General features: G+C 35.8%; 1 protein-coding gene across 1 annotated transcript in view; it reads right to left on the bottom strand.

Moving 5' to 3' along the window:
- The window catches only part of CIP2A (cellular inhibitor of PP2A), a 34879-nt gene that overhangs the window by 14329 nt on the left and 1661 nt on the right, over positions 1-18889 (bottom strand). Inside the window, exons 2-11 of the mRNA XM_077771799.1 lie at positions 13654-13801; positions 11868-11980; positions 10934-11028; positions 10327-10423; positions 9309-9431; positions 9016-9161; positions 4791-4866; positions 3424-3642; positions 1756-1915; positions 87-228 (exon numbers count right to left, since the gene is read on the bottom strand). Of these exons, the coding sequence (XP_077627925.1) occupies positions 87-228; positions 1756-1915; positions 3424-3642; positions 4791-4866; positions 9016-9161; positions 9309-9431; positions 10327-10423; positions 10934-11028; positions 11868-11980; positions 13654-13801 (1319 nt within the window). The remainder of the gene's footprint in view (positions 1-86; positions 229-1755; positions 1916-3423; positions 3643-4790; positions 4867-9015; positions 9162-9308; positions 9432-10326; positions 10424-10933; positions 11029-11867; positions 11981-13653; positions 13802-18889) is intronic.

The raw sequence follows: 18889 nt of genomic DNA, 5'->3' as shown, positions 1-18889 counted from the left end.
CAGAAGCATGTAAACTATGAACTTAATGAATGTTTTTAAAATTATAAAAAAACTTTAGTTGTGCCATTTGGATCTCATATACTCACCACAATTCAGAATCTGCTACCTTTGTTCCAAACCCTAGATCAATCTTGCCATATGTAAATTGTTGTTCTATCAGAGTGGTACATTTGACAGTAGTCAGACTTTTTGCAACATGCATTTTTAGAGTATCATCTCCACACAGAGGTAAGTTTTGTTAAGGCATACAAACAAAAAATTCTCAACAAACCCCTTATATTTGTATAGTACTTTATAGTATTTAGAAGGATTTCATACAAATTATCTTGTCACTGCACTTCCATACAATTATTGTTACATTAGCTCAGTGGCAGATTAGGAAACTAGAACTCAGAGCATTTAAGTGACTGTTAAGTGGGAAGAGATGAGATGAAGACCAAAAGTCTGTTACTCTGTCGGATGTTACTATTTTGTTAGCAGGTTATCACCAAAGGTTCAATATTTGCTGAACCAAGGGAAGTTATTTTTTCCTAATTTGTAAACGATAAGTTAATATGAATATCTATCATTAAAAAGGGGTCAGCTTTGACTCAGAAAACCTCAATTTTGAGGTCTGCATATTTTACAGCTCTAAGATCAAACAAAATAATCAGGTGTCTCTGCAGTAGTGGTTTTCAACNTTCAGGTGTATCTTTAAAACATTCTCCAGATAATTCTAACATACAGCCAGGGCTAGGAATTACTGCTGTAAAGGAAAATTAAGCAGCAGCAGCTTAGAGAAGAGAGTAAACAGATGTGGAATTTGCTCTAGGGCAGGACAAAGTTGAGCAAATTCTTGTTGCTATGAGATATAAAAAAACTTGACCAGGGATAATATAGAAGATCTGGTTGAGATATAATAGCTTCTTACTGATAATAAAGTATTAATGAAATATGTTAAAAATGGAACTTCGGCTTCATATGGACTTAGGAAAAGAAAACAGCACAAGGAAAGACCTAAGAAAAACACACTCAATACAAAAGTTAGTGACATTCACTGAACTCAAGGTTTTCTTTTTTAGAAATGAATGAATTTGTCTTGACATTTGTCTTTTCTGTGTGTGTGTGTGTGTGTGTGTGTGTGTGTGTGTGTGAAAAACCAAACCTTGATAAAACAACTTTAATTCTGACCTAACAGTGCCAGGTGCAATGTCTGGGACAGACTCTGGGTACAATGCTGTGTGGTGACCACTCACTCACACACAGCTCTGAGAAGGCCCTCGAGNGGAGGGGAAAAACATTTGCTGTTTTTTTTTTTTTTATAACAAGTGTGATGTCATCTTTATTAAAACATTTCTAGAGATATTAATTTTAGGTAAAAATTATAATACAAGCTAAAATACTAATGACTCTACCATTCACTGCTACAAAGGTCATACCACAAATCACCAGGGACAGCAATTAGCACTAGAGTAAAAGAGAGGTTCTATTACTGTATCTCCTAATCTCAAATTATGATAAAAATGTCCTAATCAAGTTTAAAAAGTATTCTAAAAACATTACTTAGTTTGAAAGCTTTACAAAGAAAAATAAGGAAAAAAAGTCTGGACAATTTTTTTCACACTCCTTTTGAGGATTAGTTCTATAGTTTTAAACTTCAATAATTCTGAATAGATGTGAGAAGTGACAAAATTACAAATAAAGACAAAAATCCAGTAAATGTGATTCTAGAAAATAGTGAGCTGTTAGTTTCCATGTTTTAACAGTAAAGGATATTTAACAAAACTTCAGTGGCCTTGACCATCCTTTCACACTTTTTTCTTAAAAGAGCTTCATTTAGGTTTTGTTCTGTGAACTGAAGTTGATCAAGGACTGTAGGCAGCAGAAGAGTCACGAATCGGTCAGCTGAAGAACAGTTAGCAGTATCTACAACATCCTGGAGAATTAACCACCATCGATGATTAAAATCAAAATAAAGATGGAATAAAGAACACAGAACTAGTCATCACTGAGCTGCAACACTCTCATCAAAGTTCTTATAATTACTTCAATAGTTGGTTGACCTGGTCTCCTATTTAAAATCTACCCTTTTATCCGGTTTTGATGGCTATGTTGACTTTTTTCTTAACTGGAACAATAAGGTTTGGGGTTATTCAAATGCAAACAAGACTTAAAAAAAGAATTTTTTTTTAATGTTTATTCTTGAGAGAGAGAAGGAGTGGGGAAGGGACAGAGGGAGAGAGAGAATCCAAAGCAGGCTCCAGGCTTTGAGCTGTTAGCATAAAGCCCAACAAGTGGCTTGAACCCACAAACCATTAGATCATGACCTGAGCTGAAGTTGGATGCTTAACTGACTGAGCCACCCAGGTGCCCTTCAACTGCAAACAAGACTTTTAATTGGACTGTATCTGTGATTTGAAAACAAGTATCCTGAATGTGCCAAGTGAAGTTACATAATTAAATAATGACTGGTGTTAATACTTTACAATCACAATTCCCATCAAGGGTCTTGAAAGGTTTTTTTTTTTAATTTATTTCTGACAGAGACAGAGAAAGAGAGAGAGAGAGAGACAGCATGAGCAGGGGAGGGTCAGAGAGAGAGGGAGATACAGAATCTGAAACGGGCTCCAGGCTCTGAGAAAGCTGTCAGCACATACCCCAACGCAGGGCTCGAACCCATGAACCGTGAGATCATGACCTGAGCCAAAGACGGACGCTTAATGGAATGAGCCACTCAGGTGCTCCTTGAAAGGTTTTTTTAACTGCTAAAACTAATAGTCATGACCAACATAAAACTGAGAGAAAAATTTGTGCATAATCTTTATAAAATATATTTAATCACTCATATACGTTTTTGTTTGCACCTAGGATCCAGTCATGAGGGGAAACACTCCAGGAAGATACTGTGGTAGGCAGAATGGGTATAAAAACAGGGAAACCAGTAAAGAATGCTAGATGACCTAAATAGTAGAAACTACCAGAATGTAACAGCCTCTATGGAAAGAATTTTTGTCTGTATCCTAAGTGCCTCACATTGTTTGGCATGTTCCACTCCATCTGAGTGACTGAATCCAATGTTCCTATATTAATCCACTCAAAGGATAATAAAGACGGCTGATAGTATCTATGGAGACAGAGAAGCGGAATGTGACTACTGCAAGAAATATAGTCACACAACAAAAAACCATACAAGTCTCAGCTACTACCTTTACTTACTACACAGAAAGGAGTACATATAAGCTATTCAGTGCAAAGAAAGAAAACACTAATGTTCCTGACTTTGCCCCCAAAAAAGGAAATATAGTAGGTGAATGGTAGTTTGTTAATTGAAAAGTTTTCCTAAAGTGTATAAACAATTTGAAGTTTACTGTGAACATCTTTGAAAGTAAACTATTCATTGAAAATCATAAAACTGAAGAGGCAATTTGGCTATCATTACATTACCTCAAATATTTCCTTGAACAACTCCAATGCTAAAATAGAACAGTTTTCTGATCCTTCCAGAGGTTGGCTTGACCAGCGAAGTAGAGCCACAGTAGGTTCTAAACATTTAGAACGGCTTCCCAGAATGGTGTTGCCAGATGGAGACTGCTCAAATATCATCTGAGTGAGCACGTGGCGTAGCTGAGTCACTGAACAGAAGGCAAGAAGTAATTCTAAAACCTGTGCAATATAAAGTCTTCGTTAAATGTCAAGTTCATTGGGCTGTACTGCACAAAGCAACCAAATGATGAAGCTGAAAATGACACAAAGTTTTAAAGAAAATATTCTAAAACAAAAATTAAAGACAGCTTCTAATTTTTCTTAGTATTCTTTCTTTTTGTCTTTGGTGCAAAGAGGTGATTTTATTAAAGCATGGGGACATGTGCATAAGCAGGGAAGGGGCAGAGGGAGACTAGAGAGAATCCTAAGCAGGTTCCACACTGGTTCATTACCTGAACCAAAATCTAGAATCAGACACAACTGACCGAGCACCTGAGCACCCTGAAATGACCACACTTTTAAGACATCACTGTATCAATCAGGAGACCATATGCTATGGTTTGGTTTGACACTGTAGTGTGTTCCAGTCCATCCTTATGACAGTATTCCACTGTTTGAAGTTTTGCAGCTTTACATTAAGTCTTAATATCTGGTAGTATTAGAAATCCTCCAACTTTATTCACTTTTTCCAGGATTTCCAGTAATTTCAGAGTAGAGACCTTGCATGTGTTTTGTTAGATTAATCCCCTAAGCATCTGACATTTTAAAAAATCAGAAGACGGGAGCACCTGGGTGGCTCAATCAGTTAAGTGTCTCTTGATTTCGGTTCAGGTGGTGATCTGTTTGTGAGATGAAGCCCCATGTCAAGATCTGCACTGACAGCATGAAGCCTCCTTAGGATTCTCTCTCTCCTGCTCTCTGCCCCTCCCTGGCTCATGCACATGCGCCTTCACAAAATAAACATTAAAAAAAAAAAGAAAATAGAATATGCAGTTTTAAAAATGATACTATTTATTGTATTGTTTTGTACATGTTTTTTGATGAGCTTATGGATGGATATCTCTCTCGGCTATGCAGTTTAAGAGTGGAATCACGGTGTCACAGGGTGAATGTATATTCATTAGGCACTGTGAAACAATTTTCCAAGGGGATGGTACCAGCGAATGAAGACTGGAGGGTTCTAAGGTATTGGTAATGCTCTTATTTTCTGACCTAGATAATGGTTATACGACTGTTCAGTTTGTAAAACTTCAGAGCTACGCACTTAAGATTTTTCTGTACATTACAGTTTTCAATAGTTTAAAACAAAAAGTCATGTTTTTACACACCTTTGAAGAAGAATCAGGATCCTTTCCATTAAGAAGACCTAATACTTGATTGAGACATGAAGAAAAGTGCTCATACCTAAGTTTAAATAAAAATATACATCAATGTTTACATATGAAACTGATAAAAATGATATATATGCAAGACAAATATAAAATATAACTGATTTCTTGCATCTATTTATTTTGAGCTTTTAATACAGAACAATCTTTGCAAAATTTATACTTAAAACTTGAAACATATTCCACCAGTACGATACACATAAATTGGCTGTTATTTACTGAACAGTAAAAAAAAAAAATTCATGTTCAATAAATAAATTACTGTTATTTATTGAACAGAAAAAAAAGATTCATGTGCAATAAATAAATCATTTCAGCATTTCAGCATCTCAACTTCAATAGCTGTGTTCAGTTTGTAAAAATTCAAAGAACATAGGGGACTTAGGTGGCTCATTTGGTTAAACATCTGACTCTTGATTTCAGGGCTATGAGTTCAAGCCTTGTGCTGGGCTCGTGCTCGCTGTGAAGCCTACTTAAAAATAAATTCAAAGAACAGGAATATTCTAAGAAATTAGGCAGCTATTTATTTATAAGGTGCATAAAACTGCCAGGCATTATATCAGGCTCTGCAGATACAGAGGTAAGGTACAGGGCCTTGTGTTAGAGAACTCTAAGAGATACTAGACGTACCACCCACATATGCTATGTGAATGTGCATCCAATATTTGGGAGAACCATGCTCTGTCAGATAGCAATGGTTTACAACTGCTGCAAACAGTTCAATTAGTCCTTCACAAAGGTTCTATGACTGTGTTCAGTTTGTAAAACTTTAGAGCTGCACACTTGAGATTTTTCTGCACATTACAGTTTTCAAAAGTTTAAATATTCAAAAGAATAAAGGCAGATGGAACATAGTATTATGTAAGGTAAAATGCAACATTATAATGGAGAAATGTATAGGATGCTGGGAAGATGAGTATCAAACCATCCTTGGTGTTAGGTCAGATCAACTGAGGTTTCCCAGACTTGAGTCTCAAAAAACAAACAGGAATTAGATATGTACAGTGGAAAGTATTCCAGCCTTCCAGCAGAAGTACTTCAGAGGGAATAGCACATGGATACACAAAAGGCATTTCTAGCAAGTTGGGGATTCTATTTATCATTTGAAATGCTTAGACAAAAGTACCTAAGAAAAAGTAAAGAAACAGGAATAAGAGGTTGCCAAAGACCATATTTTTGATGGCTATTCTGAGGATTTGGATATTTGCCTTGAATGCAATGGGAGATCACAGACGTTAACATTTTTTTAATGTTTATTTATTTTTGAGAGAGAGAGGGGGAGAGAGAGGGAGAGAAAGCGTGAGCAAGTTCAGGGAAGAGGTAGAGAGAGAGGGAGGTACAGAATCTAAAGCAGGCTCCAGGCTCTGAGATTTCAGCGCAGAGCTGGACGCGGGGCTTGAATTCACGAACTGCGAGATCATGACCCGAGCCAAAGTTGGAGGTTTACCTGACTGAGCCACCCAGGTGCCCCCAAGATCACAGATTTTAAAGGGGACATATGGTTGAAGGAAAGTTGAATATTAGTAAAGGGAGGCAATGGAATGGGACACACTGAAGAGACAAAAGATACTGTTGAAAAAGAGGACAGAATGAGATTTAATGCACAGGATAATGAGGTGTATTTATGAGTGAAATAGAATGACACTAAATAAGAACTGGTATAAACACAAGCAATTTGGTCCAGGAGTAAAACTTTGAAATAATTCCAATCAGATAGGATTCAGGTTGTTGTTGCTGTTTTTCTGTGAAACAAAGATAAGGTCATCTTCTGAGTGAAAAGTATGAAGATGGGGCACCTGGGTGGCTCAGTCAGTTAAGCATCTGACTTCTGCTTAGGTCATGATTTCATAGTTTGTGAGTTAGAGCCCCGTGTGAGGCTTCGTGCTCATAGCTCAGAACCTGGAGCCTGCTTTGGATTCTGTGTCTCACTCTCTGTCCCCTTCCCCTCTCTAACTCTGTCTCTCAAAAATAAACAAACATTAAAAAAAAAAAAAGGTCCATTTTAAGAAATGTAAAAGAAAGCTGGGAATAAATATGAGAAGTCCTGTCCAGATATAGTGAATATACAGGATACAAACTCATGAAGTGTGATTTCCTCAGGTTTTGATTAGGAACCCAGCCATTAAATTAGACTTTGGAAGAGATTCAGGAATATTTTGCTAAATGGTAAGGTAAGTGAACAAGATAACACAATTAAATATGAGTTCCTTTTTCCAGAGGTGATTCTGGGGTTCTAGACTAGACAGAAAGTAGATAATGGAACTGAGAGATTTATAGAAGAAGAGATTAAGCAATCACTTACCAATGCTAAATCAGATTACTTTCTGCAGAAACCTTCCTTCTGTTTACTTAAGTTGTTAAATAAGCACTATGTGATGGTCAGAATGGGTATACAAGGAGAACTCTTAGAACAGATAAAGAAAGGAAAGATATGGAAGGGCACTCTGGACGAACATTTTCTTATCCAGCTATACTTAAAAAAAAAAAATGAAATGCTAATATGAATGCTTCTTGGTTCTGAAAAACATCAGTTAACCACATGGATAGTAGTCAACCTTGCCCTAGTGATTAGCTTTTTTTTTTTAAATTTAAACATTTTTATTTATTTTTGAGAGAGAAAGAGACAGAGTGAGAGTGGAGGAGAGGCAGAGAGAGAAGGAGACACAGAAGCCAAAATAAGCTCCCTCAGCCAGACGCGGGGCTTGAACTCATGAACCATGAGATCATGACCTGAGCCAAAGTTGAACACTTAACCAACTGAGTCACCCAGGCGACCCAGCTTTTGTTTTTTAACTTCTAGATTCTATGTTCCTTAAAACTAGGGACTATGTCTTGTACAATTTCTGGATTCTACGTTCCTCAGATTAGAGACTGTGTTTTCAAATCCCTGCCTCTGCTAACAACCTCTCCTCCCCCAACACTTCATCATAGGAGGGGCTGTGATGTTTTCTCATTTGTGAAGGACTAATTGAAAACTCTTTGAAGCAATTCCTACAACTTCTAGATACATGGCCACAAAGAAGCTAAGGCATTGGGAAAATTTAACTTAAAATATTAAAAGGCCAGGGTGCCTGGGTGGCTCAGTTAGTTAAGCAACTGACTCTGGATTTTGGCTCAGGTTGTGATCTCACAGTCATGTGATCCAGCCTGCTCTGGACTCTGCACTGATAGCGTGGAACCTGCTTGAGACTCTCTCTCTCTGACTCACCTGGCTTGTGTACATGCACATGCTCTCACTCTCTTCTCTCTCTCAAAAATAAATAAATAACGGGCACCTGGGTGGTGGCTCAGTCAGTTGAGTGTCGGACTTGGGCTCAGGTCATGATCTCACAGTTCATGGGTCTGAGCCCCGCGTCAGGCTCTGTGCTGACAGCTTGGAGCCTGGAGTCTGTCTTCAGATTCTGTGTCTCCCTCTCTCTCTGATCCTCCCCTGCTCACGCTCTCTCTCTCAAAAATAAATAAAACATTCAAAAAAATTTTTTTAAAAAAAGACACAACAGAGGCACACAATAAAGAAAATGTTATACATTTTTATGCATAAAAGAAAAAACGGACAAATATGCTGACATGAATGTTATGATGACATTGTCTTTCAAAGAATTGTAATGTTCAAGATTTAAAACTGGTGTTGGTAAAGATCAAGATGTGTACATTCTATTTTTTAAAAATGTTTTAATGTTTTATTTCTGAGAGAGGGAGAGAGAGAGAGAGACACACACAGAGTGAGAAGGGGAGGGTCAGAGAGAGAAGAAGATACAAAATCTGAAGCAGGCTCCAAGCTCTGAGCTAGCTGTCAGCACAGAGCCCAATGCAAGGCTCGAATCCACAAACTGTGACATCATGACCTGAGCCGAAGTCAGATGCTTAACCAACTGAGCCACCCAGGCATCCCAAGAGGTGTATGTTTTAGAGAATGAGACAACCTTATTCACCTAAGAAACACACACAGCACCTGCCCTGTTCTTACACTTTTACATTTCAGGCCCAAAAAGCAAAACGAATGGGAATAAAGCACATCAAAACATTTCAATTTAGTCCCTTGTTCATTAGAAGAATCCAAGTTCACTAAATCTAAAAAGGCAGTTTTATCAATCACAAACATATGTTGGTTGAAAAGAAAAAAAAGAAATACCAATAAGTCTTAAAATATGTCAGAAAGCCATACCTGGTAAGATAATCAGCAATTTTGGGATTCTTAAGGAGATCTATTAATAGATCAACTGAATACTTCCTAGTAAGTGTGCCATCACCGTTTATGAGAATATTAAATATTAGCTGAAAAGTCTGATGAATGTTTCGAGCATGGAACAGCTTAAAAACAAATTAGGAAAACTATATTATATAAAAAAATTTAAGTTGACACCATTCTAAAGCTTAACAAAGAGTCCCAATGACTTAAAATATCAGAGAATACAAACTTCAGAACTATTTCATAAATAATAATAAAATTATATTTACCTTTTCCCCAACCTCTTCATTTAATGTCAAACTGGATAATATTGAAAGTGCAAACACAACCACAGTTAAACTACTATGGGCCAGGAAACTTATAAGAGTTCGATAAAAAGATTTCACATTATTCTGAGAAAGAAAAAAATTCAAAAATATATTAAAGAATTATTAGTTTTATATTTTGGTTTAAAAAATATATCTTGAACAGAGTAGGTATTCTTTTCTTAAACATCATTATCAAACTTAAGAAATCACTCAAAAAGTGAGATAGCACATTTTCCACATTGCTTATAGTAATAAAAACAGGTACAATGTCAGTGGAAAGCGGAGTCCCATGTTTAGATATGGGACTACGAGGAAATGTTTACCTTTCCCAAACACTTCCATGGCTCAAGATAACCTTCCATGTCCAAAGCACCTCCAGTACATGAACAAATGAGATACTGTGTAATTTAAATTAACAATAGTAAACAGGTAATACTGAATACCGCACACCAGGGAAACTGTTCACAACTACCTTAAAGAATCAAAGAACCTTCTTGATTAACATATTTCTAACAGTGGTTCTGTTAACCTCATTTGTGCGCCTTCAGTTATCACACGAGCTGGTGATTACTGCCAGTCATTTATTCATGGATCTTTCTAGCGGAGTTGCCACTGATTTTGTGCAAATAGAAGACTGAGGTAAATGGGATTGCCAGTGATGTGTGTCCTTTCTATTAGCACAAAATAATTTAGCATTTTTTTTATTACTTAATACAAGAAATAGTGGGTTGCTAAGGAGAAGGAAAACTTTTAGTACTCAACAGTTTTATTAATACTTATCTTAAATACAACATGTGCAAAGGGTGGGATACCTCAAGTTAATTATGTGTCAATCTGATCATTCCTTAACTTTAATGAGTCAGCTGGATGAGGCATGAGAATTCTTGTTAATTTTTTTAATGAAACAATGGATACAATTTTATTTAAGTATAGAACCCACCACAAACAAGAAAGAATCATTTTACCCAAAATGTCTTACCAAAGTCTTTATGTATGTTTGAACAGAAAGATTGTGTCGACAAAGATTTGCCAATAATCCTAGACAAGGCATTGTTAACTCATCTTCAGGAGACTGACTGTTGTTTTAAGGAAAATAATAAAAGATAAAAGCATTAAGTTCATTCTAAATTACTCTAATTTACAGTAATTTACATTTAAACTCCTTTTTATATGCAAAAACAATTAACATGAACACAGCCAAGCTTTGAATAGTATGGGCATTTATTTTGTGTTTTGAAACTAAATGATCTTATTTATTTGTAGTAGAGAAATATGGAAATAACAGAATGACCATGTGCTATGTCATCAGTATATTCTCCTATCAAGATTACATATAAGCATACAATTTTCAGTGTTGATAGTTTTCTGTACAAATCAATTCATTTCATAAATTTTTGTTATGAAGATTAAAGCTGCCTTTATACTATCTGATCCCTGAAACCATCTAAAAGAAGTAAACAAGAATCAGAGTCTCACTCAACTTAAAAAGCTGGTAAAAATTATCTAAGAAAAATTGAACTATTACACATTTTAGTTTGAAAATAAATCAACATGTTATTTGGTTACATGTTTGGTTATATACTCACATGTGATCTATCAGGAATGTAATTAACTCATCTATATTGGCACCAGAATGGAAAATTTTGACGTTATATGTTAACCTTTGTAGAAGTTGAATGCACTGAGAATAAAAAAAAGTAATAAACATAAAAACATTGCATATGGACTCCTAAGCATATTCTGAGCATGACACCATTTTAGGAAGCAGAGTTTAATGCAAGAACTTTTAATTTCTTAAATGGTTCTTTTTTATTTTTAAATACAAAGTAGTGAGACTCCTAAGAATTTTAGGGTTCGTCTCCTGATTCCATACATTTCCACACAATCTATTTCAACCTGAGCATCTTGTCATCAACCTGGTTCACTTAACCACCTTAAACACATATGCAGTCTGAAAAATATACATATTCCATCAATTCTAAGATAAATATTTTTACATTTTTACCACTTTTAAAACTGCATTTCAGTGTAATTGGTAATGTTTTCCTTTCTTGCAACTGATGGCACTTTAGGTTCAATAAAACATTATCTATATGAGAACTTCGAGTCTATGCTATTTAAAACTAAATCTATAGCTTCAATTTTTTGTTGAATGTTTCAACAGACTGAGACTAGATGCTAACTCAATTTGCAATTTTAGTACGAGTAGTTTACATCTCAAAATGTTGACATCTGTGTTTATAAGTCTGTCAAAGCAATTATAATGTAGATTTGTTTCTCTTCAAAATAATGCTAGATGTGGATAAGCTTCTCTCCTCTAGAAACTTTTAAATTAGTAGTACATGTATGATCAACCAGCTCTTAAATATATTAATGGGGAGAGTGGGGCCTGTTCATGCAGTATTATGCCAGCATAAACACTATAAGCTAGCAATTTACAATAGTTACTGTCAATTTTGATCAGCAAATAAGGAAGGAAAAAGAAGAATTAGGTGAAAAGTATTGTATGGGTGGGCACACCTGCAGAAACACTGAATCACCATGGCAAGTGCTGCCCCGACAGACCATTCCTGCCAGCACGCTGTTCAGGTTGTATGTGTTCTGAAGACAGTCTCTGGTTTCATTATCTATAGCTGTAAGTTAAGATGAAATGGCATCAAATATTTTTATACACGGTTTTCACGAAAACAGAGAAATAATATTAAGTTCATTTCATATTAGTTACTTGTTGAGTATGATATCGCTATTTTACTTATAATTACTTTCCAGTTTATAAGTTTAATCAAAGAAATAGTATGAGCTGGAAAAGGGAAGGTAGTATAAGCTTTTCCTTTTCTGTCAATAAACAAATGATTTTTCTATGTGGACTAAATTAATTTAAGGGAAAAAACTTGCTTTACACATTTGCAGAAGTTTTGTAGTTAAAAGATTATCATCTCAATTTTTCTGTAATTTAAAACTGCTGTATTAACTAAAAAATAAAACCTAGAAAATAAAATAAAATTACTATCACTTTAAAAATTTCTAATATATTTAGATGTTGAAAATGACTGCCATTATCACACAAAAGGTTGGTGTATATCGAATTAGCATAGCTTTCCTAGAAAGTAACTTAGTAATGACTATCAAATTGAAAATGACCTGAAAAGTCTGAAAATTAATTCAACAGAATACTAATATTTGAGCAAAAATCCATAAAATGTTCACTGCACTACCGATTCTGATAGCAAAAACTTGAAAAAAAGAGCATACATGAGTACCTACCATTAGGCACACAACTGAATAAATTATAGTACTCCACAGTATGGTACAAGGCAGTTGTTAGATACCAACGTGGAAAGATGGTTAAGATATGTAAGTGAAAAAAAAAATTGATGTTCTGCAATGCCATTTTGTAAAAAACAAAACTATTTGTTATAGCACAGAAAAAATCTAGAAAGACACCTATCAAACGGTTAAGAATGTTATCCACCAAAGTGGAAATGATGAGGAGGGTTGGTGATGACGAATAAAGACTGATTGTGTTTTACTCTGTACCTGTGCTAACTTGAAAGACACTGGGTCAGAGCAGCTATTTAAATTTAGGTTAACTGAAATTAAAGATTTAGTTCTTTAGTGTACTACTCACACTACAAATGCTCAATAGCCCTTTGTGGCTAAATGGCTAGTATAATGAACAATATACCTAGAGAATATTTTTATCATCACAGAAGGTTCTACTGGACATGTTGGTCTATGCTATTTTTGGATCACTGGGATTTTTTTTTAAATAAAAAACATGGATTAATTTTATAATCACATTCAGAATTATCTCCCCTCCACTCTTAAGCACACATTAAGAAAAAAAGTATCCATTAAATGAAAATTTAAAAACTAAAGACAGAAAAAAGTAGAAAAAACAACACCTGCATTTTCCCCTTAGCTCTGAGTTCAGTGAAGTCTTTCAAAAAAGAATGATTTTTTTTTTATCAGTAGCTATGATTTTCTGAGCGCTGTATTTAGGCAAGGCATTATGTGCATGTGTGTGTGTGTTTAATTCAAAAGTAGGCCAGCATTTTCCAAGGACATTCTTTTCTATAGACCACTGAACCTTTGATATGCTTCAGATCCTTTGTTCCAATCATTTTAAGAATGGAATATTCTCTTCACAAGGGATCCATAATGCAAAAAAAGTTCTGAAGGGTCTTGCAATGAAGAAATCTTTTGAATGAGAATCATTCTCCAAAAGATACTATAACTAAATCTACCGTTTAAAAAATATTAAATTCAACCTCTTCTAAAAACTGAATAAAAGAAGCTACAGTACCTAGTTGAGACAGCAAGCTGATGATACTTAACACCAGTGGTGCACTGATGCTTGGGTCTTCAAGTAGCTCCACAAGGCAACTCAAGCATTCACTTGGTAATATTTGATTTGGGGTAAACAACCGTGTGAGCTTCTGCCCAGAAATTACCTACAAAATAGTCATTAAAATGTGTTAGTTAAGATTTGGCAATTTGCACCTCTTCTCCATTTGAAACAAGAACTCAGCTCTTCCAAAGTGCCACTGACCTGCTTTTTCCCAATTTAGAAAAGTCCTAAGTGCTGTTTCCCCTGCCTAGAAAAGTACCTATCCTTTCTCACTAGCTAATATAATCATTTGGATTTGAGTTTTAATCCATTCCTGCCTGAAGCTAACCCTGTTCCACCAACCAGGTGGAAATTATAATTTTATTTCACAAGCTGGCAAACTTTGACAACCTAGCAGTATTTATCCTTACTATGCAGAACACTCTATTAAGGCATAGGGTTTAAATCAACACTGTACTACCGATATATTTATTGAGTAAATAAGTTCCAGTGTATACACTCCACCTATTTTTGAGGGAGGCAATGCAAAGTGAAAACTACCTAAATCCATAGGCTTACCTATGGGATTAACTATGTGATCACTCCTTTTGTTTCCTTCAAAGACAGTTGGTGAGCCCAGAAATTAGAGATAATAAAAAAGGAAGTTAAATAAATTATTTTAGTGGCATCCTGGTGGCTCAGTTAAGCATCTGACTTTGGCTCAGGTCATGATCTCATGGTTCATGAGTTTAAGCCCCGCATCAGGCTCTGTGCTAATAGCTCAGCGCCGGGAGCCTGCTTCAGATCCTGTGTCCCCCTCTCTCTCTCTCTGCCCCTTCCCCACTTGCTCACTCACTTGCTCCCTCTCTCTCAAAAAAAAAACCTTTTTTTAAAAAAATTATTTTAAGTAGTCAGGTCAGGCACAGACAAATCTTATTTTTGGTTATTCAACTTTTTTACTCCCCTCTTAAAACTCTATAAACCACCCTCTCCTTTCCCCCATGAAAAGGTGAAGCTGAGATTGAAGGAGTTGTCAGCCATGTGTTTTCAAAATGCTTTTTGAATGTTATTGAAAGCTTATCTTTTCTATAAAGATAAATACCTTCTCTAGAAAGATGGAAAAAGTTACCTTAGAATTAGATAAAATCTGTTTTTTTAAAGGTCTAAGCAGGCTGTTTTAGCATTCCTCTAATCTTTCCTTTCTGTATCTCTTTTATTTCCTCACCCAGATGTCAGTTTTTCTTCTAAAGCTTTGCTGGTAAGAAAGATTCAGAATATTTATTCCCAAGAGTTTTTTTTTTTTTTTTTTTTTTTTTTTTTTTTTTTTTTTTTTGCTGTTTATTTGTTTTGAGGGAGAGACGGCACATAAGTGGGAGAGGGACAGAGAGAGAGAGGGGGAGAGAGAATCCCAAGCAGGTTCCCCAGTCAGTGCAGAGCCCAATGCAGGACTCAAACCCCCGCATGAACTCGTGAGATCATGACCTGAAATGAGGTTGGATGCTTAACTGACTAAGCCACCCAGGTGTCCCCGAAGAGCATGTATTTTAACATTAAAGAAAATAAAACTGATCCACGAATTCAGTAAAGTGGCAGGATATAAAATCAATGCACAGAAATCAGTTGCATTCCTCTACACCAACAATGAAGCAACAGAAAGAGAAATCAAGCAATTGATCCCATTTACAATTGCACCAAAAACCATAGAATACCTAGGAATAAGCATAATCAAAGAGGTGAAAAATCTATACACTGAAAACTATAGAAAGCTGATGAAGGAAACTGAAGAAGACACACACAAAAAAAATGGAAAAATATTCCATGCTCCTGGATAGGAAGAATATTGTAAAAATGTCAATACTACCTGGAGCAATCTGCATATTCAATGCAATCCCTATCAAAATAACACCAGGATTCTTCACAGAGCTAGAACAAACAATCCTAAAATTTGTATGGAACCAGAAAAGACCCTGAATAGCCAAAGCAATCTTGAAAAAGAAAACCAAAGCAGGAGGCATCACAATCCCAGACTTCGAGCTGTCTTACAAAGCTGTAATCATCACAGCAGTTTGATATTGGCACAAGAACAGACAGATCAATGGAACAGAATAGACAACCCAAAAATGGACCCACAAACGTATGGTCAACTCATCTTTGACAAAGCAGGAAAGAACATTCAATGGAATAAAGACAGACTCTTCAGCAAGTGGTGCTGGAAAAACCGGACAGTGACATGTACAAAAATGAACCTGGATCATTTTCTTACACCATACAAAAAAATAAACTCAAAATGGATGAAAGACCTAAACGTAAGACAGGAAGCCAACAAAATCCTCCAGGAGAAAGCAGGCAAAAACCTCTCTGATAATGGCCACAGCAACTTCTTACTCAACACATATCCAGAGGCAAGGGAAACAAAAGCAAAAATGAACTATTGGGACCTCATCAAGATAAAAAGCTTCTACAGAGTGAAGAAAACAATCAGCAAAACTAAAAATCAATTGATACTAGGAGANGTATGGTCAACTCATCTTTGACAAAGCAGGAAAGAACATTCAATGGAATAAAGACAGACTCTTCAGCAAGTGGTGCTGGAAAAACCGGACAGTGACATGTACAAAAATGAACCTGGATCATTTTCTTACACCATACAAAAAAATAAACTCAAAATGGATGAAAGACCTAAACGTAAGACAGGAAGCCAACAAAATCCTCCAGGAGAAAGCAGGCAAAAACCTCTCTGATAATGGCCACAGCAACTTCTTACTCAACACATATCCAGAGGCAAGGGAAACAAAAGCAAAAATGAACTATTGGGACCTCATCAAGATAAAAAGCTTCTACAGAGTGAAGAAAACAATCAGCAAAACTAAAAATCAATTGATACTAGGAGAAGGTATTTGCAAACGACATATCAGATAAAGGGTTGGTATCTAAAAATCTATAAAGAACTTATCAAACTTAACACCCAAAAAACAAAAAATTCAGTGGAGAAATGGGCTAGACATGAAAAGACACTGCTCCAAAGAGGACATCCAGATGACTAACAGACACGAAACAATGGTCAACATCACTGATCATCAGGGAAATACAAATCAAAACCACAATGAGATACCACCTCACACCCGTCAGAATGGCTAAAACCAATAACTCAGGCAACAACAGATACTGGCAAGTATGCGGAGAAAGAGGATCTTTTTTGCACAGCTGATGGGAATGCAAACTGGTATGGCCTCTCTGGAAAGCAGTATGGAAAGTCCTCAAAAAATTTAAATATAGAATGATCCAGCAATTGCCCTACTAGGTGTTTATCCAAGGGATACAGGTGTGCTGTTTCAAAGGGACACATGCACTCCATTTTATAGCAGCACTAGCAACAATAGCCAAAGTGTGGAAAGAGCTCAAATGTCCATCGATGGATGAATGGATAAAGAAGATGTGGTATATATATATATACAATGGAGTATTACTCAGCAATCAAAAAGAATGAAATCTTACCATTTGCAACTATGTGGATAGAACTAGAGAGTATCATGCTAAGCGAAATTAGTCAGAGAAAGACAAATATGAGGACTTAAAGATACAAAACAGATGAATATAAGGGAAGATGAATATAAACCCTCCAGAGGGTTACTGGAGGGATTGTGGGAGGGGGGATGGGCTAAATGAGTAAGCGGTGTTAAGGAATCTACTCTTGAAAACATTGTTGCACTATATGCTAACTAACTTGGATGTAAATTTTAAAAATTGATAAAAAATCCCCAAATTATAAATAAATAGATAATGGTTAAAATAAAAAAATAAATAAAATCTCAATACTTAAAAAAATAAAGTAAAAAAACCCAAAAAACAAAAAAAAAACAGAAAAACATTAATGTAAATCTAAAAAGACAAAAAACAGGTCTTTTGATAGATATTTGGGGGTAAGGAATCTTCTGATTGCCCTTTTGCCTACTTATAAAGCTAGCCCTTTAGAAGATTAAGACATTTTCTGCTTTAAAAACAATTTCCTGGGGTGCCTGGGTGGTTCAGTCAGTTAAGCGTCGGACTTCGGCTCAGGTCATGATCTCATTGTTCGTGGGTTCAAGTCCCATGTAGGGCTCTGTGCTGACAGCTAGCTCAGAGCCTGTAGCCTGTCTCCGGATTCTGTGTCTCCCTCTGTTTCTGACCCTTCTCTGCTAGCGCTGTCTCTCTCTGACTCCCAAAAATAAATAAAAAACAAAACAAAAACAAACAATTTCCCTCAGGACCTGTATTTCAACAACATAAGTACTCCACAAATAATATTTATTACAAGGTAAAAAGTAAAAAAACACTTTACAAATTTTCTTCCTTACTTGGATGTTTTAATGCAAATAGATTTTAGTAATAACTAATATTTTAGCACCTATTTTGGCCTAAGCATTGTTCTATGTATGTATGTTAATTCTTTTCATCTTCATAAGAACTCTGTTAGGTGCTGTTTTGCAGATGAGTAAACTGAAGCATACACCAAGACAGCAGCATAACTAAAATTCACTGTTCCTGAATCCATGCTCATAATCATTATGTAACATCAGTGCTATAAAAAACCACCGAGAGTGAGATCAGCCCAGCTCTGCCAATCATAAAGAAATTCAAACTTCAGATCCTGCATGGGGCTACAAAGAAAAAAATATAGCAGAAGTGCAGCAAAATAGAATTAATCATCTCCTTTCACATGATAGCCATTTCTTTGTATCCTCAGATGTTGCTTTCACGAAGTATGCACAAAGATATTCACCATTAATATCATCCACCAAAATGGTTAAAATTTAAACATGTGAAAACACCCAGGATCTATGTGGATGAGTGATAGCAAATTTCACATATTGCTGGTGGGTGGGTAAAAATGGTGTAACCTGTGGAAAATGGCTTGGCAGTGTCAACGAAAACTGAACAAAGACCCACTAAAAGACCTAACAATTCTACCCCTAGGTATCTCAATGAGTGCACATATCTCAAAAAAATATGAAAGTGTTTATAACATACTTACTCTGAATTCCACCCAGAACTGGAAATAACCCAATTGCCCATCACCAGAATGTAAGTAAATTGTGGTCCACTTATGCAGTGGAATTCTATACAGCAATAAAAAAGAATGAAGCACTGGCACAGGCGCAACATGACTAGATATCACAGATTTGTAGAGTAGAAGACGCCAGACACAAAAGTACATATTGTAGGAGTCCACTTA

The sequence above is a fragment of the Crocuta crocuta genome, unplaced genomic scaffold (genome assembly GCF_008692635.1).
Source record: "Crocuta crocuta isolate KB4526 unplaced genomic scaffold, BGI_CrCroc_1.0 scaffold56, whole genome shotgun sequence".
Taxonomy (NCBI): domain Eukaryota; kingdom Metazoa; phylum Chordata; class Mammalia; order Carnivora; family Hyaenidae; genus Crocuta; species Crocuta crocuta.
This window is presented reverse-complemented; position numbering and strand designations above follow the sequence as displayed.